The sequence below is a fragment of the Lycium ferocissimum genome, chromosome 7 (assembly GCF_029784015.1).
Source record: "Lycium ferocissimum isolate CSIRO_LF1 chromosome 7, AGI_CSIRO_Lferr_CH_V1, whole genome shotgun sequence".
Taxonomy (NCBI): domain Eukaryota; kingdom Viridiplantae; phylum Streptophyta; class Magnoliopsida; order Solanales; family Solanaceae; genus Lycium; species Lycium ferocissimum.
Window position 1 is genome coordinate 49,911,028 of NC_081348.1, and position 21,057 is coordinate 49,932,084.

At 35.5% G+C, this 21,057-nt stretch overlaps 3 protein-coding genes across 3 annotated transcripts; all 3 read right to left on the minus strand.

Moving 5' to 3' along the window:
* Positions 1 to 72: 72 nt before the first annotated feature.
* LOC132065553 (kinesin-like protein KIN-12E) lies at positions 73 to 12,195 on the minus strand. Its single transcript, XM_059458984.1, has 22 exons — positions 11,868 to 12,195; positions 10,209 to 10,364; positions 10,048 to 10,131; positions 9,790 to 9,909; positions 9,147 to 9,260; positions 8,608 to 8,700; positions 7,089 to 7,178; positions 6,921 to 6,991; positions 6,768 to 6,842; positions 6,587 to 6,674; positions 6,103 to 6,161; positions 5,925 to 5,988; positions 5,465 to 5,530; positions 4,667 to 4,825; positions 4,483 to 4,587; positions 3,878 to 4,113; positions 3,609 to 3,678; positions 3,090 to 3,146; positions 2,918 to 2,980; positions 2,533 to 2,589; positions 2,347 to 2,426; positions 73 to 2,152 (listed from the first exon to the last, which is right to left on the minus strand). The coding sequence occupies exons 1-22, from the start codon at positions 12,132 to 12,134 to the stop codon at positions 289 to 291; spliced, it is 4,038 nt and encodes a 1,345-aa protein (XP_059314967.1). The 5' UTR covers positions 12,135 to 12,195; the 3' UTR covers positions 73 to 288.
* Positions 12,196 to 13,539: 1,344 nt separating this feature from the next.
* On the minus strand, positions 13,540 to 15,564 carry LOC132062949 (probable carboxylesterase 15). The gene is made up of 2 exons (XM_059455409.1): positions 14,837 to 15,564; positions 13,540 to 13,890 (listed from the first exon to the last, which is right to left on the minus strand). The coding sequence occupies exons 1-2, from the start codon at positions 15,496 to 15,498 to the stop codon at positions 13,584 to 13,586; spliced, it is 969 nt and encodes a 322-aa protein (XP_059311392.1). The 5' UTR covers positions 15,499 to 15,564; the 3' UTR covers positions 13,540 to 13,583.
* Positions 15,565 to 16,457: 893 nt separating this feature from the next.
* Positions 16,458 to 20,094, minus strand: LOC132065554 (protein SPA, chloroplastic). Its single transcript, XM_059458985.1, has 4 exons — positions 19,730 to 20,094; positions 18,917 to 18,953; positions 17,116 to 17,199; positions 16,458 to 16,696 (listed from the first exon to the last, which is right to left on the minus strand). The coding sequence occupies exons 1-4, from the start codon at positions 20,039 to 20,041 to the stop codon at positions 16,644 to 16,646; spliced, it is 486 nt and encodes a 161-aa protein (XP_059314968.1). The 5' UTR covers positions 20,042 to 20,094; the 3' UTR covers positions 16,458 to 16,643.
* Positions 20,095 to 21,057: the final 963 nt, after the last annotated feature.

Genomic DNA, 21,057 nt, shown 5'->3' on the forward strand with positions numbered 1-21,057 from the left:
TTTATAAACTGGATTACAATAAAATCGAGGTAATATTGAAATTGTTATCATAATGAAAGTCAGCCCGAGATATAGTTTCAACAGAAAAGGAAAAAGATATTATTTCCTTTTCAGATTCCCCAATCAAAATTTGATTGTATTTTTCACAAGTTATTCACAATCATAATGATGGTTCATACACCATTTGCTTAAAATTTATATTGACAATACATAAATGCAGCAATGCAACTAAGAGAAGATGCTTTATAGTTGACAGTTAAACAGGCAAATTAACTGTCAGCCAAACTATCAATTTCCAAGCAATGAGTTCAGCTCTAACACTGACCTTCGTATGTCGTGTAGATCCTCCTCTACCTTGTCAGAGAAAGAGCATGACTGGTACGACAATGCATTCAGCAATTGACTTTTTCTGCTCGTGGCAAGAGCCTTTGCTCTTTGTAAATCTTCTACTTTACTCGTTTCCAACTGCAATTCTTCGTCCAAAATCTTCAACTCTTCCTCCTTCAGCGATGCTTCAAACATACTTCCGTGGTACTCAAAAATGATGTTCTCGAACTCATGTTTCCCGTTTTCTTTCATTTCCAAGATCATCTCCTTCTCCCCGATGACACTTTGAAGCCCATTGCCCAACTCCTCTACAGACTGCAAAACCTTCTCTATCTCCTTTTCAGTGGCCTCAATATCATTCTCTGTATTCAGCCTTTTTTCGTTCAAGTCTTCAATTTCCTTTATCATCATCCCCAAATTTTCCCTAGTCAGCTTTATTTGATTCTGTACCTTTGTTTTTTCTTCCTCACACTTGAGTAATTCAGTAGCTTTGCCACTCAACTGCCAACTCCTTTCTGGCAATTGGATTTCGGGTTTATCAATGTTATCTATGGCAAAGAGAACCCTGTCACTTTCCAGCCTCCGATTCTCCTCTTCCAATTTTGATTTCAACTCTGCTAGGATGTTTCTTAATTCAGATTCAGACTGTTTAGCCTGCATCTGTTTATCCAGAAGTTCAGCCTTAGATGCTTGAAGATGAGCCAATTTTGCTTTCTTTTGGTTGAGACAAGTAGATGAAGCATCCAATCTCGCTCTTGCTTGAGCTTCCCGTTGTTCGAAGTAACAAACTGATGAAGAAAAGTTTGATAGTGAGTATCTTAGAGCTGATAGCTTTTTATCAAGCAAAACTTTCTTTTCAAGCATTTGTGAAGACTGAAGCTTGAAGGATGTGTATCCTTGTTTTTTCACTTCAATACTCTTTTCCAGTCCTTCAATTTCTTCTGCAAGCTCGTCAACCTCAACAATTGTCCTCTCTAATGAACCAAACATGCTTATGGTGTTGGCAGATTTTAGAAGCTTTTCCTGCGCTCCTTCAAGCTTCATTCTCAGCAAACTTAGGTCTTCTTCTGATACAGGATTCCGCAAAACATTTGATGACGTATCTTCCATTTCAACATCCAGCTTCAGATGAAGTTCATTTTGTACAGCTTCTGCAGTTGATTCAGGATAAACAGTTTCCACCATCATGTAATCACCTTTGTCCAATGTTTCAAAAGTATTTTCTTCATCTGGTTTTGATGGTTTATTCTCTATAATTTTTGCAGTATTGTAGCTAGGTAGTTCTTCTGAGTCAGCAGTAATACTGCTTTTCTCTGGAAGAAGAGAACATTGATTGTACTCGCCATGTACATCTACCTCGTGCAAGCCAGCTTTCTGTGAAGTTACTGCCTCCCCTGACGAAACATTGTCATCTAAATCATGATTCAGTAAAGCATTTTCATAATGCTGTTGGTTGTCATCTTCAATCTTTTCTTGTTGGCAGTTCTGACCTCGATCAGTACCATTGTTCTTTTCTGCTACTGCTTGCTCGTACAGTTCTATCAGTTTATTATTGTCCTCAATTAGGACTTTGAGCTTCATCCTCAATTCATCATTTTCCTTAGCCAAAGAAATTGCAGTTTCATGAGCTTCTGCTTCTCTTTGGCTTGCTGCTGCAATAGCATCAACAATAGTTTTTAGCTCTGTCTGATCACCGACTGCAATAGTAGGTATCTGATCATTTGCGACAGAAGACGGCTCAATTTGACCCTTCTTCGATTCTTCCATCAAAACTGCTTTAGATGATCTCTCAAATTCTAGCTCTTTTTCCAAGTCATTCAATTGCCTGTATAGACAATGCAAAGAGATTCAAGAATAACAATTGAAATTTTAATCCCTGGACACATGAATTATTAAGTTGGACCCAGAAGAACCACATTAAAATCACCGAATTCAAAATTAATCCTTAGTTTAGATGTTGACAGATAGTAGGATTGAATCCTCAATATCAAACAGGTTTTTGACATAAGAAACACTGACCTTTCCAATTTTTCTTTCTCTTCAACACAAAAAACAAGTTTCCTATGGAGTGCATCCAGTTCTGCTTGGTTTTGAATTGCCTGAAAGATTAAAAAAAAAAAATATCTTGTTAGCGGACAGATATAGTGAATAACCTATAACATAACCACTAAACTCACTCATTTTCAGGGTTGAAAGATGTATTACCTCCACTCGGAGGAATTCATTCTCCTCATTGATCGATGTACGCCAAGGTGAGGCCGGCTAGTGTGGCAGAAATTGTAAAGAAAAGCGAATATTTCAGTATGGTAAAAACAAGCAGAATGATCTCTGCAATTTAAATCAGATCCAGAACTTTGTTTCACTTGCAAGTAGAAACATGAGATAAAATTTTATCAAAAATAACATAAAAAAGATACCCCCACCCCACTTTGCTGAAATTTGATGCATTTTCGGGAAAAAAATATACAAATTGCAGATTCAATTTGATAGATAAGTGTAATGACTGAGCAGTTATTGAGCATAAATGGCCCAGCGATTAAAAAACAGATGGTAAATATTATAATAACTACTCTAAGATTATATGTCATACCTGACATGACGTTAGCATGTTCAGGTCATTCTCAATATGCATACCAAGCTCAGAACTTCCCTTCTGTAACACAAAGACAACAAAGTATAGTTTAACAAGGATACAAGCTCCTTCCAAAAACTAACAAAATTGAGTTCCTGCGTTAAAATCCTAACGAAGTTTGGAGGACGACCTGAACCGGTTCAGGATCTGATTCGTGCATAAGTTTCCAATCAAGTGCTTCTAGCAGCTGCATATCAAAGAGAAAACCATTAGGCACAACAGTGCTAAAAACTTCGGTATTTCACCGAAGGCACAACAGCCCAAACAACTTTGGTATTTGACAGAAAGATCCCAGACTCGCCTGAGACATGCTGATCAAGAATAAAAGGACTACTAAGAAATGCAATTGCTGAGGACTTAAGAATGCATACATCGAAGCAAAATCAAGGAGTAAAAGATACAAATTTTACTTTGTTGACCAGAATTATTGATTAAACAACAGGCGGATGCAATGTGCTTTCTAGGAAATAAAATTTGGTGTTGTATGACTAAAAGCCCAGTTGAGAATAACAACAAAAGAGAAATAAAAAGAAGTGGGATGATCATGCCTATTCTCAGATTTGCAAAAAACAGATTGCCTAATTGAATTCCCTAGAGAGTAAAAAGAGAAAATCAAGAAAACAAGGAAGAGGAAGAAGTCAATATTAACCTTATTTTGTAGTGTCATGATCTGGTCGTTCATTCTTTCTCGCTCACCTTCTTCATAAAATGACTTCAATCTGCATTAGCAACAAATAAGATTATCAAACTAGTGAAGTTGCACCAAGACATGGACTGCCTAATATAACTAGAAACATTTTTCTTCTCAGTGACTAGCATAATGAAACCAAGAATTTATCTCCAAGACTCAGACAAAGAATGAACCATGTTGGAGGATGCGCACTTTATAATAACTAAAAGAGAACAGAAATAACATGCCTTCTGATCTCTTCTTTTAGCCGTAGATTCTCCATAGCAAATCTTGTAACTTCTTGGTTACGATCAACCTGATTCCGTAGGACCTCCATTTCCTTCAAATGCTCCTCTTTCTCCTTTAGCAGGTGAACCTCGGCAGATATCTTTCCTGAAGCAACTGATTCGAGCCTTTTTATTGCAGCTTCTCGAAACCTTAGTCTCATCTTTAAACCTTGTATCTCATCTTCTCTTTGTTTGGTCTGGATTAGACAAAACACTGCAAATTAGTTATATATAAAATTCAGATCATTTTGTGTCTCTTTTATTTCCATTTACTTTTTGAAGGTCAAATACTAATCAACTTAGCACAGAGGAGAACATTGACATTGGAAGATCCTCACGGCTTGATTGGATGCAAGAAAGGGATTCCAGATAACCAATTTCACTTAGAACATTCCTAACACTGAGCAGGACAAATTGTAGATCAACACATATTTGTGATCATGGTTTCCAGAGTTCTGAATTATGTTTACTGGAACCCTCTGGCCTCATGGTAAGACTTAACGACACCTATGCATATATAAAATGTTAAGTCAAATAACTGAATTGAAACCCTCCATAAAACATACCAGCTGCATCGCTGCCTGATTTTCAGCCATTAACGCTTGTAGTGCAATGTCTTTATCCTTTTCCCTCCTAAAAGCCCCAACAAGGGCAACTTCGAAGTCCTTCTTCTGAAATTACAAGAGACTCAACTTTCAGAACCAATCATGCAGCAGATGTTTCCTCATTGCCAGCTTAGGATAGACCTACCTTTGACGTCCGTTTATCTGCTGTAAGTGGACTAGAAAATCCATGAAGCCCTTCCCATTTAACAGATGTAGGCGATCCTGGAAAAGCAACTGTCCAAGCATCATTTTCATGGTTTTCAGCTCCTCCATCAGCCATACTCCGAAGGCGAGCTACTTCTTTCTGAGAGGTAATATAAAGTAATTAGGCACATCAACATTTAGAATATGGCCATTAAGAGCAAAGGTAACTGGAACACTTTTCTCATCCTTATCATATTACAGCTGAACCAAATGAGCAGATGACAAGACATATTTGATTAGTGACTAAACGAAAGCATATGTTTCTGCCATAAAATAGACACACAATTTTCACCGGTATAAGAAGCTGAAAACTGAATTTTGGAAGCAGGGAATGGGAACATAAATGCGAACTTATATTTACTTCTAAGGTACATATTGGATCAAAGGCAGAAAGTTGGATAACTTATTCAAGGGAATTCTGCCTATGTGACGTAAAACCTAATTATAACACTAAAACGTTACACATTGGCATAAACAACTAGCATGCCACAGATGAGCATATTTCAAAGGATGTTGTGAGACATGCACAAGATAATATTATATTTTTGTTACTTATTGTCATTTGTCAATCAATTAACTTCTCCCTGTTTGTCATTTGTCCATCAAAATCAAACTTCTCTCAGGATTTCTACAAAAATACAGAGGTATAAAATTCTCTTGCTAATATGTTCTCTTTCTTTTTGGAGGGTTTTTTCTGTCTTTTCGGGCAGATGTGGATGGTTTTCAAGCAAAAAATTACCTTCAGATTTTGAATCTGTATCCTCATTGCAAGAACGTCTCCCGAAGCATCTTCATTTACGAAAGCCTGGGGAAGTAAATATTTATCAGGGCATAAGGAAAACTGTTCAGCCTTCTAATCAATTATAGGAAAGTAAGAAATGAAAGCACATATCTTTATCAATATCATACAAAAATAAGATTTTTGAAAACTTCTATGCACAGAGAAATGAGAAAATAAATGCATAATATATTTGAAATGCACACGTCAGATAAAGTGGCATATCCAGAGTACTAGTATTTAACTTTCAAATATGTTGTCGCTAATAGTTAGCTGATTATTTAAACACCCATTTGAAAAGGCGATAAACTATTAGGTGATTTCATCGAAAAAAAAAAAATTGTAAGCAGGTAGTAGATGATCACGTGATTTGATAGTGGAATGACCATAAGAAAGCCACTATTGTCCAAGAGTAGCATACATGATTTTTGATGAATTTGGCACGTTGAGCAAACTTCAGTGTGCTTAGAGTCTCCAATGAACAGCTGCAATAGTCCACAATCATGTGTTATACAATACAACATCACGTGCTTCAAAAATACAGCATTTGTTAAGGCCAGTAAATTGAAATCTTAGTGGTGACCAGTAAAATTACATACCAGCTGGAAGGACTAATATTTGCAATTATACATGTTTTTGCATTCCCTCCCAACGAATCCTGAAAAGAAAGAAGAAATATAATGTCAAACCCAACGAAAAATTTACATATTGTGCAGCCGGTCCAGAATTAAAAGGAAGACATTCTTCAGCACATTAATAAACTATGTTTTCTATGTTAAGAAAACACGAAGCAAGAGGCTCGAAAAGGTTACTGCCACTTAAACCTACTAGCCTATAGCAGAGAAGATGAACTGAGAAAGACTTCACATAATGTTGTTATTAATAATCAGTGCAGAGCAACAGGTCAAAACCAGAAAAGTAAAATCTCTGAATGCAGAACAATAAGAAGACTAACATGTTCAAAATGTGACTATTTCCGGACTAACTTAAAAGTGCATCTCGCAAGAGTATAGATGTCTTCACATTAACTCACAAAGAAAACAATTGATTCTCCTTATAAAGCTAAGATACACCAATATTCACCTGGAGTAGAAATGTGAGCTTTGAATCTCGGTAGGGAACATGGTGTGATTTTCCATTAGATATGCTAACCAGGTTCATGATCACTAATCTGCACATTAAAGAATCAGATGAGTACTGTACTTGAAAGACAAGACTAGAACCGAAGAACCATAAATGAGTAAGGATGAAACATAATAACTACCCCAATGTTGAAAGAGATTTGTTGATGTTAGTAGCTTCCTTTAGACGTTCACCTTCAGCTCCTGAGCTTTTCTGCCTGTGATTTAACAATTGCAGTTAGAAGAAAATTTCAACATAAATTATCTTCTCGTTTTTTCATAATTAGCCTCCTTACCTTTCAGATCCTGCCAAGTCGACAAGGTTAAAACGGGCAAATCGATGGTGAGTTACTCCTTGGGATTCCCACTGCAAATAGGTTATGTTTAAATTATGTACCAGTATGGAGGGGGATATGGTACAAAAAGACTAAATCTGATGGCTGAAGTTAAGAGATAGAACTTACTTTGCTCTCTATCACACATGTAAAGACACTGTGTGAACGGCTACTAGCACGATTCATATTGGTGGCAGCTACCTTTCTGTTTGCAGCACCCTGTAATGCAAAGTAAAAGAACAGTATGAACATCATAACCATAACTAACAAAAAATTGGTGCATTTAATTTTTCGAGCAACTATTTTAGCTTCGTTCTCGTTTTTTTTATGATCTTCCATTTAAAAATTAATAATTGTATGGTGAGTATGAGGTTGTGTCACATTAATCTGGTCTATACTGTGATGAAGCTTGGCCAAGTTTGACTACATTTGCATGCAGTTCTGATTATAAGGAAGTTTGGTGTGAATGCTTTGATCCAAAAATTATAAGCTTCCGAACTAGAGCGCTCTGTATGCACATTTTTACCTTATCATTTATATACTTATTTAATCATCGATTAATGCAGTTCTGGTTATAAGGAAGTTTGGTGCGAATGCTTTGATCCAAAATTATAAGCTTCCGAACTGTATGCACATTTTTACCTTATCATTTATATATTTATTAATCATCAATAAATTAAAGGAAAAAAGAAGAAGAAAATGTCGCACAATTTGAGTTGTAGCATTAATGTATATCCGACATACCCGATAGTTCTACTATCAGTGTCCTAGACGGATTTCCACAGGAATTAGTAGACAAACCTAAAGTCATCGGTAACAGATTATGAAAACTAGGTCAAAACCAGATATGATCTAGTTCATAGAATCCCTGAACATATCGTAAATATTAGTGTTTAGCACCTTTAAAATCATTAGATCTATCAATAGTAAAAAAATAATAGACCATTTAACTTAACTTCTACATTAGGTAAATGATGGTGGGTTGGATTACAGCAACGTTAAACGCATGGAACAATAAGAACCAAACTCATCAATATGTGGAATCCCCGAACAATGAAATATTGAGGATATAAAGCACCTTTAGTAAATCATTAGATCTATCAATAGTAATAACGATATAGATCATACAACTTCTACATTAGGTAAATGATGGTGGGTGGGATTACAGCACGTTAAACGCATGGAACAATAAGAACCTCTCATCAATATGTGGATTTGGAACAATGATCTTGAGGATATAAACAAAAGACTGTATTTTAACTTTGGGAACAAGCACACCCCTTTAACTTTTCATTGCCAGCAATTCCACTTGCTAGTAACAACAAAAGATACAACCTGCTAACCCTCTCACTCTCTTCATGTCAAATATGTGCATGCTTACGAAACATAATGATAAGTGGAAGTAACAACACGAACTTTATTAAAACTGACTATTAATTATGGTATTCTTTATCAGTTGTGAGGAACTCATATTTATATCTCCAAAATCTTCAGCGAATGTCATGCTTAGAATGTGCATGTGGACTTGTATAACCACCTCAAGAACTATCAACAGCTTCTTTTCCTCAGTACTTACTCGCAGGTGGAGTTTACAGTAGAGAGATTCACAAGCAATAATAATAATTGATTCTTAGGAGTGAGAATATACCTGAAGAAGCTGCTGCATCACATCTCGAGCACTTGTAACTTCTATTTCTTTGAGATCTTCTACATGAATCCCCTTTTTAGTATCTTCCCTTATCTGTAGAGTACAAGCAAAATCTTCAGTTGTCTTCTTCCACTTGGGCAATGCAGTTTGCAAATATTCATTTTAGATAAAGGCATAAAACAAATTGCACACATTCGCTTTAGTTCAAGCAATGTGTTGGCTGCATTTAGAAATGAGGAATGCAAATATTATACACTCATTTGATCTGATGCATCATGGTGGAGTACCTAGTTGAGCCTTAAGGGAACAGGATTGTGAGCAATTTGCACTAATCCATGTGCTCACTAATTTCAAGGTCCTCATAAAAGATAGGACACTATTTCACCTTGTTAAAAATGATGAACAATATCCAGAAGAAGTATGATCAACAATAGAAAACAACATCTAACTCCCAGACACAGAAATAAATTCATGATTATTTGGACCAGACTTCAATTAATTAATAAATTAGACAAAATGCTAAAATTCATGATCAGTACCTGCAAGTTCACAGAGGAAGGATCCAAAAGGTCGAGAATCTGTTCGTTATATATTTCTAAGAAAGAGCATCTACAAGTGAACTTTATATTTTCCTCCCTGCGTGCCTCTCTTTCCTGTGACCAAAATAAAATTCATCAAACTTAAAATTGAAACATAAGCTCAACCTTCTAAGTGAAAATCTGATCACTCTTTTATTCCAATCAAGAAAATTTTACATTAAAGTTGAAGGCAAGAAGTAATCTAAAGAACATCTATATTACACAAACCAGCATATATAAAGGACTTTATTACCACAAAAAGGGGAAGAAACCCCAAAGAAACAGCTAGAAGTTGGACTTGTATTTGTTCCAAGTATACCCATATCCAACACTTATACCCAACACTGTGACATGGAAGCAGATCAATAACCTTTAAAATCTCTTCCATTTGAAAAGTACATAGGTGATTAATTTGATTCATTCAGATAACATCGAAGTTTCCTCTCAATAGTATATCAAAACAAACCTGCTTAGTTTCAAACTAAGTCATTTGTGGTTCTGGTCCACAATGAAGTATTATTATATAAAATTTTGATATAGCAACAATATATACCAAATGCTTCCTATCCTTAATAATCATTCATTACTAATGCAATATCCTTACCTTTTGAATTCTTGAAAACAAGTACTCAAATACCCTAGGTGTCATCCCACAATTTACACTATGTCTTCGGGTGCCTCCTTCAATATCTCCAAGCATGGTGTGTGTTTTTCCACTTCCAGTCTGCAAAGAGAGACATAGAGTTGCTAAATATAAAACCAGTAAAAAGTTCAAGTCATTTTCACATTTCGACATGAAAGTTGGACAGTACTGCTGAAAGCAGATATTTGAGATCTTAAGCCGTATAACTGAGCAACATACTTGGCCATAGGCAAACACACAGCTATTGTAGCCTTCCATGCAATTTTCCACCATTGGCACTCCAGCAGCTTTAAAGAGCATCTCCTGTAAATCTAAAGAAATGAGAACAGACCACAGCAAAGATGCTGACAAAGGAAAGACAATAGCCAAGAAAAGCAAACCTGAGTGACATTCTCATCAGCAACCATGTCAAATGTAAAACGTGATTCTGGGTGCCCTGTCCAAGTGATTGTCTGAGAGCTTTCTTGTCTTACACATTTACCATGCCCTTGTAAAGATATCTCAGAGTTACTCAACGGGCGTATTCTTATAATAACCTGCATAAGTCAGTCAAACAGAAGAACACTACCTCATGAGTTATTATTCTATCCTGATTCAGTAAGATATAACCGAAAAAACTACTGTCTATTCTACCAGGGAGATAGTTAGCAACTCGCTGTACAGCATTTTCAACCTAATTCGTTCCCATTTATTTTGGTTTTGTCGAACACCAATACAATCAACTTTTATTTTACTGTGAATTTCTGGACCAGAACCGAGAACGGAAAACACTTTACTTTTTAAACATCCAGTTTGTAAGACTTCTTAAATTAACTTTGGAATATATAAATTTGTATTCATAACATCAATGAAATGAGAGGTCCTTAATGGAAATTAAGATTAGATAACTTTGACCTTTACTCCAAATGGAACTCTAAATGGAATCATTTTCTTTTTGGAACAGCAATTACGCCTCAATCCCAAAACAAAATTTAGAAAAAGGAATTTTACCTTACCTGGAATGCTGAATTAATTAATACTGTAGAACATAAACAATTGGATTAACCAAAATCTACCTATTTCCAAGTACTCCCATTGTCCTATTTTGTTTTACAGTTACTCTTTGGAGACTCAAACATGTCTTCTAAAGTCCTAAAACATGTGTATATCTTTCACATGTTAACATTCAAATTTTCTTTACATCTTTCTATGGATTAAAAATATAAAAATAGCATTTCCGTAAAACCACAATTGATATATTTAGACAGCAAAACCCGAGTGATTGCTTGAACATTGTGCTCCTTCCAGAACGAAGGATCTTCGAAGGAACTCGAAACTCCGGTTAGACACTAAGACTCCAACATATCCTTATCAAATTCTCCCTCTTTTGTCGAACACCGAGTACTCCCTTTGTAGTATACATTTTTTAAATGTTAAGAGTCCAAATTTCTTATCTAGATTCTAAGTGCCCGTTTAACCATGGATAATTTTCACTTTTTTTCATTTTTGGACATAGAATTGTTACAATTTTCCGGAATTCAACTTTCCGGAATTCGAAAAAACTCCAAATACCTGTTTTCACATTTTGCACTCCAGATCACTCACAAAATTCAACATTTTCCCAAGTTGTATCCATGTCCAAACACAACCCCAATTTCTAAATACCATTTTCAACTTTTTTCCAAATACTACTCCCTTTGTCCCAATTTATGTGATACAGTTCAAATTTCAAGAGTTCCAACTTCTATATTTTGACTGTGAATTCAGACATACAATCTTTAATTTTTTTTTCAAAAAATAATTTACATATTTATAAACTACATAAAAAATACTACAAGTCACAATAATTAACAATTCAAAATATTTAAAGCGCATACGAATAAATCACGGTCAAAAAAATTTCTCGTTTGACTCTCAAAATCCTAACTATACTTTTTTCCAAATATCATTTCCATAAAAGCACAGTAGGAAATAATAAGGGTAAATTAGGAACTAAGCGTTAAATTCTGCTTCTAGTCTTTTTCTAAACTGGACAAGTAAAAGTGGACATCTATTTTTACCTGAACATTGTGATCCTTCCAGAACGAAGGATCTTCGCGAAACTCAAAACTCCGATTCGATTCCAGCACATCCTTGTTGTTCTCTGAAATGTCGATTTTGTCCTTAACAGCTGGTTTGAATAATCTGAGATTAGGTGTGCTCTTTACTGACGACATCGTTAAAAACGACGCCGTATTATCCATCGGTGTTGCTGCTGTATTGTGACCCGAATCCATTGACCCGAATCTGGACTTAATTACACTTGGAGTTTCAGAAAATAATGGCATTGTCGATTATTAGGGTGAAGATTAAGGAGATTTGAAGTAGCTATTTGGGGGGGTGGGGGTAGGGGGGTAAAAGGGGGGTGGGGTGGATTTGAAATTGTTGAGAGGAATGGAAGAAGAGACCGTTTGAGAGGAATTTGAAAAATTTGAATGGTTATATGGAGCCAATTTGCAAGAGGGGGAAGGTGGACCAATAGGTGATGATTTAAGTTATAGCCACAATGTATGAAATATTTGCAATTTTAGCCACTTTTAAGGACTGGTTTGGACTTTGGACATTGCAAGTTTAATCATTTGATTTGGAATTAGGTTGATTTGAAGACCCCCACAATTTGTGAAAACTATGAAAAGTTCTCAACTCTTATACAAACTTATTAAATGAGCAAATTATAGCTTAAAAAGAATGTATCGGGTCCTAAGGCGTTGCATTAATAAATCGTATATCTCCGTGTTCTTTTTATAAATAAATGCTTGCAATTATGTGCTATTACGAAGTTTGGAATACACATAATTTTACTAAGATTCACTGGTCCAATAAATGAACAATAGTAGTAACTAGTGTTATTATTTAACCCTCGTGGTATGGACAACCTTTTCACCTCAAGCATTTTTTATTTTATTTTTGCATATTTAAACTTATGGGTTTTTTTTTTTTTTTTGCAAAATAAAAACTTATGGGTCAAGTTTTATATTTTAAAAAAATGAAATCGCAATCTGGAATTTGAAATCCTACTTTTTGGAGAATTTGGGATTTCAAATCATGATTTGAAATTGAAGTTAAAGTTTTGTTCGCGAATCATAATCAAACGTTGATTTTAAATTTGAACCTCAAATCCTATGGTCAAAGGCCTACTAAATCAATTTTAGGATTTGCGATTGAAGTTGCAAAAATTTGTGTATAAAATTTAGCAGCAAACTTCCTACATTTTTGTCTTAAAATTTTTGACATTTTTGTAGGACTATTGGCAAGAGAAAATTGGATGTTTGAATTTTAGGCGTTTATTTCAGCTATAGGAACTTCCAACATAAATTTCTGAATTTAAGCTTGTCAATGTATGTTTGGAGTTTGTCTTTAGAATACCCAAATAAAGAGCATAAATTCAAATAGCTCTGTCTTAAGTTCAAATTTGTTTGCATGAACTTAGGCTACATATGCACCTGAATTTCTCTGTATATTATTCCTCTTCCAGTTTTATTTCATAACAAAAGCAGAAAAATTAGTGTTTGATTCACAAATACTTTGCTAATATAGGCTCTGACTTTGCAGGTCTAAACTTAATACACACACATACATAAAAAGGACCCCTTAATTAAATTACTACATATAGAGCAAAATACAAGCCACTAACCAACAAACAAACAAAAACAAGCCAACCACCCAACAAAGAAAAACAAGAACAATTGCATTTTAATGAGGGGAAAAAAAAAATCTTGCTTTTTTTTTATTCCCCCTTAAGAAGAATTGTCTTGAATGAACTTCTTGATGATAAGCATCAACTTCTTGGAAGGTTCTGAATTTGGATTAATAGTGAAAAAACCATGTTGTTGTCCTTCAAATTCCACATAATCAATCTTTTTTCCATAATTTTTCAATTTATTTGCATAGTCTATGGCCCTATCTTTAAGAAGATCACATCCTCCAACAATCACAAGAATTGGGTCAAGATCAATTTTTTCCAAATTTGGGCTGTTGGGCCCAAATGGATTCACAAGTGGATGGTCAGCTGTTGATCCAATTGGTATTGATAGCCTCCAAAACCTGTAAATTAGGAAAATAGCACCAAAATTAGGAAAAATAGACCTTTTACAGGTAACATATTTTAGGATGATTTGCAAAATTGGATCATTTAATGTCGGGTGTTTAACCTTTGTCCTCGTCTAAGGAATTTGTGCTAAAATGCTCTGGACGTATACTCACCTAAAAGAATGGAAAATCATGAACAGGTTATATGACAAACAAGTTGTAACTTTGGTACGATCTTTATTCTCGTGTCTTGTTAAATTGTTCATAGATCTTGTCGGATAGGCGACAATGACTTGTGTTTAATATTGTTCACAAAGTTATGACAGACGTGTCATAACGTCAGTACAATCTTCATTCTCATATCTTATTAAATTGTTCACAAATCTTGATGGATAGACAAAACTAGCGTACTTTTCAGTTATTCAAAAGTTATGACGGGCGGGTCAGAACATAACTTGAGTACAATCTTAATTCTTGCATCTTGTTAAACTGTTCACAAGTCTTGTCAGATTGACAATACATGCCTGTGTTGTAGCACCGGAGCTATTTTTGGACAAATTCCATAAACGGGGGACAAAACTTAAAAACGGCCCAGAAATGCTCATATTTGTGCAAATTTTCGCATACTTTAACCAATTAGATGACCTCATCATTTACACTTTAAGCCCATAGTTTTTGGTGATAATTAATAGAAAAGCGAAACTGTTTAAACCTAAAATGATGATGTATTTAAGCTAAGTTTTTCCTCTCTTTTTTTAATCGCATAAGGTAGATTTCCAAGTTAAGAGTTCCTTAAACAAAATACTTGTTGATTGAAATCGCAAAGGAAAAAGGTAAGTTTAAAGAATTTAGAGTTTAATGCCTAAACCATTTCAATTATAAATCTTAACAAAGACACTTAAAGTTATTTGATTATGAAACAAAATATAACAAACAATTAAAAACTGGAATTTTAGAGAACCTGTCAATGAGCTCAATGTTTAAGAAAGCTTCTTTAGGTCCCTCAGCTTCAAACTTTGTTCTTACAGTCCCTCCAAAGAAAGGAAGCAAATATACATAACCCCTAACTCGAACCGGATCCAGCTCGGCTGAGCCGGCTTTAAGCCGAACAGCCAAATTATGCGCGATGTTGCCACCTGCTGAGTCACCCGAAATAAACACTCGGCTAAAGTCAGCAACGTCCGTAAGCCACGTGTCCGGCTCATCGGACACGGCTTGATCCTGGAGCCATTTAACGGCCGCGTAACCGTCTTCGATGGCAGCTGGGAGCCGGTTCTCAGGAGCCAACTGATAGTCAGGGGAGATAACCACGGCTTGGAGCTCAGAAGCGAGTTTGAAACAATAGTTTTGACAATTCGGCCACGCACGAGATCCAATGCAGAAGCCACCACCGTGAATGTAGTAGAAGACGGGGAGCTTAGCCGTCGAGGTGGGAAAAGCCGGCTTGTAGAGCCGGAGTTGAAGGTTATGCATGGCTTCAAACACAACATCTTTCCAAAGAATTGAGCCATCATCATGTATAGGCACTTCAAAGCTTGGCTTAGTTGATCTTACTATAGTTCCATCACTATATACCCTAAGAACACCTCTACATTCTTCCACTACATATTTACTCTCTTCCATCACTCTCAATGTGTGTTCTTGCTGGTGTATGAGAGTGACTTAGTGTGTGTTAAAAATATAGGAGGAGGGGAGAAAATTACAAAGGAAAAGTTAATAGAGGGTGGTTTCTTTGTTTTGTTGTTCTATTTGTATCTGTTTGTCACATCGTGTGATCACATATGGATTAGGTTTGTCACAGAATACAATGCTGATGGACGAAAAAAGACCTTATGGCAAAAGAATGTATATAGTTTTGTGTGCAGGCAAATGCTAGTTGACAAAAGCTCAACAATACTTTTTACATGGAAGCCTTTGGGGTTCTCTAGAAATTTATCTGCATTTCGTATTGTAAAATTATGATCCAAAGCTTCTAATTGCCCATAAGTAGAGACTTTGCACAATAATGGATACAATGTAATAAGCTCCCATACTTTTGCTCTAACATTTTGGTGTTTTAATAGTTTTTTTTTATAATCGAGAAATTCACGAGGACCAGTGTGACGCACAGTTCAAAACTCAAAGGATTATGAATCCGCATCTCTATACTTCTCGACTTAATACTAAGTTTTTCCCTCTACGACACTGTTCAAACTCATGATGCGTGCCTAACCCACACATCATAAGCTGCATAATTGCTATCTGACATAAGGACATTGTAAAGTTGCAGATGAAAGACTGAAAACTCATGTGGCATAATGGCATAATATTATCAAGAAATGCATTTTCTCGCTTCTCATTAGAAACATTTCTCACAGTTGAAGGTTATTAAAATTTAACCACAAACAAAAGGACATGGAGCTTTAACCAGTGCACGAAATGCTCCAAATTTAACATAACACATGAACAATAAGTCGTGGAACGGTTAGTAATTATGGTAAATTTGTGATTATTCACAAGTAAAGGGGTCAAATATGCACAATAATTCAATTAGTCGAAGGTTTAGTGTGCTTAGGCAAATATCATAGGGACTAACCTCATAATTACCAATACTCGAGGGATCAAAAGTGTTGTTAACCCTTTTTCTTTATACAAAAATATATGAAAGCAAAATATTTAAACAAAATGACATAGCCTCATATGTGAGCTTTAAATATTCATGTATATGTGAATTAGCCTCAAGAACACAAGTCAATAACTACAGGGGAAAAGAGAACAAGTAGTATATGTCATAGCCTTCTTGAGTATCCAGAACCAGCACATTTCTTGCAGAGTATTAATCCTGAAAGAAAAAGAAAAAGAAAAAGAAAAAGAAAAAGAAAAAGAAAAAGAAAAAGAAAAAAAAACCAACATTAAATGTAATGATCATTCGATGCACTCTACTTGAGACCATATATTAGTTCGACTACATCATCATCCAGGGTGCCGGTCAAAACATGCCAGGTTGGTCGACAAACCGTAGGCCAAAGCTGAGGGTGAGGGGGCAGCCAGAAAGATAGTTCCTGAGGTTCTAGAAAATAATAAACAGGAGCGTGGGTACATACTAACTTGACGGATGGGAATAAACTATCTAAATTCTTTCATGTCATGATCTAAACCAAATTCAGAGTTCATCTAAATCTGTAATATGATATGCTATAAGCATTCCAAATTTCCCGATTACTTTAAATTGGTCGCAAAGAAATTTCAGCTGAATGGTACCTGCACCCTTGCAAACTTTGCAGTCGACTAATCCTTTTTCGTTCTTCATCTTACCATCGTTGCAAAAGACGCACTTCGTCCCACCTATGCATCAAGACAAATTTATTAACTTGAATCTTCTTTCCCTTTTGGAACAAAAAGGGACAGCGCAATGAAATCTATAAGAAGAATATATGCTCATCATTTTACACTTTCGGGCTTGTGTTAGACCTTTTCGTTAGTTTCATCTGTGATGTTAAAACCTAAAACAGAATTGGCTGCACCAAAAAGATGTCCAAACTTTCCTCTCGCTACCCCCTTCCTCGACCAAAAAAGAGAGAGAGGGGTGGGAGGGAATTAAGGAAAAAAAAAAGAAAAGAAAACAACAACAATCAGAGTCCTTTACTATGATCTGGCTCACTTTCTCACCCTTTATTACGAAATTAGTGTGATCAAAAGCGCACCGTTTGTAGCCAAACTAAACTATGGCCTTACCGAACTTCTCAAACCCGCCCTCGGGGTTTGCTTCTATCCATACAGTGCGGTCCACCACCAAATGTAAGTAGCAGAGTTGGTTCAGAAACAAAGGGCGAATGGAGAACCGGAGCCCACAACCAAGGGTCAATATACAATCCACTCAGTGCACCGGTAAAGCGGTTATTCTCAAACCATTAGGTTTCATTAACCCGGAAACTATCACATACAACATCAGTATGCTCTCCCACAATTACTAACGGAAGAATTAGCATCTTTCTCCTTACAATCCTCCTTTAATACTTTCAAGAAGCTGTTAGCCTAGGGAAGAAATGAAGACTGAAGAAGAATTAGACTCCTTTTTTCTTATTTATTGTTTCAATCTACTAATATTTGACTGCAGAGTTGTTGCATTTCTCCTGATGAAACACACACAACAACTTCCTAAACCAAAATCAATGTTTGAATACATCATAGATTAATAAGTGCCACCTCCAGGGCCTGTCTTTTCCCAGCATGTGTGGCTAATCAGAACATACTCTTCCACTCCATCACGAAGTTAGAGAAATTACCAATCCACTTATTTAGAATTATAATATCAAAATCCTGAAAGTTGCCTGAATAAATAAAAAAAACAGGACCTAACATAGCATATAAGTTCTTACTAGTTATCGATGCAGCATCTAAATGGCTACTGGAGGAACTCTTACATGACTTTATGATACCTTACAAGTAGTTAAATTGATTTGGTAACCAATATTGGTTATGAATTGAGATATCTTGCACAGATTCTTAATTAAACAGTTGGAATTGGTTAGTAGACATAGGTATTTCTCAGCTCAATTACATCACTCTACATGAGAAATTATATGTATACCACTGTTGGTTCCACCAAACACAGAATTACTAAAAGAAAATGGTACTACGTACTGTATTTAACAATAGCTTCTTTAAGTTTCATTACTTCATCAAATCCTAAAATATTACCATTCCTGGGGGTGTTCCAAGCGTCAGAGGCAGTGGCGGGGCCAAGATTTTCTCTATGAAGATTCAAAATATAAAGAAGTAAAGACACGACGAAACCAACAAGATTCAACATCAATTATACACACACACAACAATTCAACCTTATCAATAAGGTGTAATTTTCTGATAGAGGGAGTTCTGATGAACCCTTGCGCACCTCTAGCTCTGCCCCTCGTTGGGGTGAAGTCAGAATTTTATGTTAGATATTTTAAAGAAATCATAATACTTAAAGTGGTAGCCATGTCAATTAGCAGAATTAAAAACAAAAAAGTGGTGTACAAAGGGGATAAAACTTGCAAAGTGCATAAGTTAAAAGGCTCACCATTCCCAGCACACCTATCACAAGGAACTGGATCTCCCTGCAAATATATTAACAAAAAAACCCAACTTTAACAAAACCTCAGGCAGCTTGCTAAAGCAATAAAAAAGGGAACTTTATGAATACCATTGAAAGAAAAGAGAGAAAAAATAATTTGGCAAATGCAAGAAATGCAATTAAAAAGAGGAACTTTGTGAAGCCTAAGTTAACATGCTTTTTCCTGAAGATCTACACACTATTTATGACAACAGTGTGAGGATAAAAAGAAACTGCTAATAATAAATGCTATAGGATGTTATGCTGTTCGGACTCTTAAAAAATGTAGCCGGGCAATGTTGCTCGGATTCTCCAAAAATACTACCGCACCCGTGTCGGATCCTCCAAAAAAGCACCACTACTTTTGGAGGATCGAGCAACATAGCTGCCGGGGGCATGTCAAATCCTCCAAAAATATTGCATTTTTGGAAAATTTGACACGCGTACGACAATATTTTTAGAGAGTCCGAGCAACATATTAACAAACCTCAGACAGCTTAGTAAAGCAATAAAAAAGGGGAACTTTATGAAACCCAAGATAAAGAAATTGACCCATAAACTGAAAACAAGAATCTTTGGAAAATGAAAGAAATGCAATTTTAAAAAAAGGAACTTTGTGAAACTTATGATAAAAATCAAGATTTAAAAAAAAAAAAAAAAAACCTCAGGCAGCTTGTAAAAACAATAAAAAAAGAGAACTTTATGAAACCCATTGAAAGAAAAGAGAGAAAAATTGTTAGCAAATACAAGAAAGGGATTTTTTTTTTTTTTTTTTTGTACCTTGAGGCCAAGAAAGAGGGAGAGAGCAATGGCAGTTAAAACACTGAAAGTGGCAAGAAATGTTTGAGTATCTAAAGGGGGTGACTCAAAACCAATGAAAAGCAAAATTGGATGATGATGATGATGATTTGTAAGTAATGGGAAGAATTGTGAACAACATGATGATGATGATGATGACAAGATTGGGATTTCAAGCTTTGTTGGAAAACAAGAAAATGAAGGACAACAAGTAAAATGAAATAAAGATGAACAAATTGTTGAAGAAGAGAGAGAATGGAATGGATAGAGTGAGGAGTGAGAGAGTGTTGCCATTGGAACTAAATTTGTGGAGCTCAGAGCTCTGTTTATGCTCACTCTCTCACTTTTTTTTTTTTTTTTTGGTTTTTAAAGAAAATTTCTTCTTTTTTTCTTTTTCTTTTTTGGTTGATTTTCTATCTGGTGTCCGATATTCATTTTAGGATTTGTCTAATTCGAATTCATGTTACAAATCTCACTTTAGTAGGTAAAATGCTTTTTAGTTTCTCCTTTAGAACTCGACTAATCTGAAGTCACGTCAGAAAGTCCCACTTTAATTTGTGTTCTCTAATTTTCCGCTTTAGAACTCGACTAATTTGGATTCACACAGTAAAATCTCACTTGGGGAGTTAAAATTCTCTCTAATATTAGCTTTAGGACTCGACTAATTCAGATTCATGCCGTAAAATTTCACTTTAGGAGGTGAGCTTTACGACTTGACTATTTCAGATTCACGTCGTAAAATCCTATTTTAGGAGGTAAAACGCTCCCCATCCCATGATGTGAACCCGGGACCTTTGGTTGATGATAGAGGAGTATGTATCCCTACTTACCACCACGTCATGACCTTTAATGGTTTCTTCTTTTATTATTATTATATATTATAATTTTCCACCTGGAGTCCAGCTAAGTAGGCTTTTGAACATGCGATTTCATCTCATGGTTTCATGTCATGAGATGAAATCCCAAATCATCCAAAAAGGCATGATTTGGAATTTCAAATCATATCCAAACGGCTCCTAAAACTCGACTAATTTAGATTCGCATCCAATATAGGCTTTAAGAATTGACTAATCCAAATTCGCATCGAAAGTCTCACTATAAAAAACAGAAACTTCCTACCAAAGACTGACTTCATTTCCTGGACAAAATTGAGAGATATGGCTAAGATTCAGGAGTAAACAAATATTTAATGCAAAATAGGGCCAAAAGTGCAAATGACCCCCACCATAGTCTTTGATGGTTTTTTCTTTTATCTTCAATTTTGTCAATTTTACTATCTTATTTGATGCCTTGAATATAACAAATTTTGG

Bases quoted from the DNA above. Each gene is read 5' to 3' on its own strand.
- LOC132065553 (XM_059458984.1), bottom strand. From the start codon at position 12,134: ATGCCATTATTTTCTGAAACTCCAAGTGTAATTAAGTCCAGATTCGGG. The intron at 6,992-7,088 runs GTAAGTTCTATC...ACCTATTTGCAG, and splicing joins CATGTGTGATAGAGAGCAAA to TGGGAATCCCAAGGAGTAAC. The intron at 2,981-3,089 runs GTCGTCCTCCAA...TTTGTGTTACAG, and splicing joins CAGATCCTGAACCGGTTCAG to AAGGGAAGTTCTGAGCTTGG.
- LOC132062949 (XM_059455409.1), bottom strand. From the start codon at position 15,498: ATGGAAGAGAGTAAATATGTAGTGGAAGAATGTAGAGGTGTTCTTAGG. The intron at 13,891-14,836 runs GTTCTCTAAAAT...CCTAATTTACAG, and splicing joins AACATTGAGCTCATTGACAG to GTTTTGGAGGCTATCAATAC.
- LOC132065554 (XM_059458985.1), bottom strand. From the start codon at position 20,041: ATGGCAACACTCTCTCACTCCTCACTCTATCCATTCCATTCTCTCTCT. The intron at 18,954-19,729 runs GTACAAAAAAAA...ATATATTTGCAG, and splicing joins CCCTCTTTCTTGGCCTCAAG to GGAGATCCAGTTCCTTGTGA. The intron at 17,200-18,916 runs GTGAGCCTTTTA...CTTGATGCATAG, and splicing joins TGATAGGTGTGCTGGGAATG to GTGGGACGAAGTGCGTCTTT.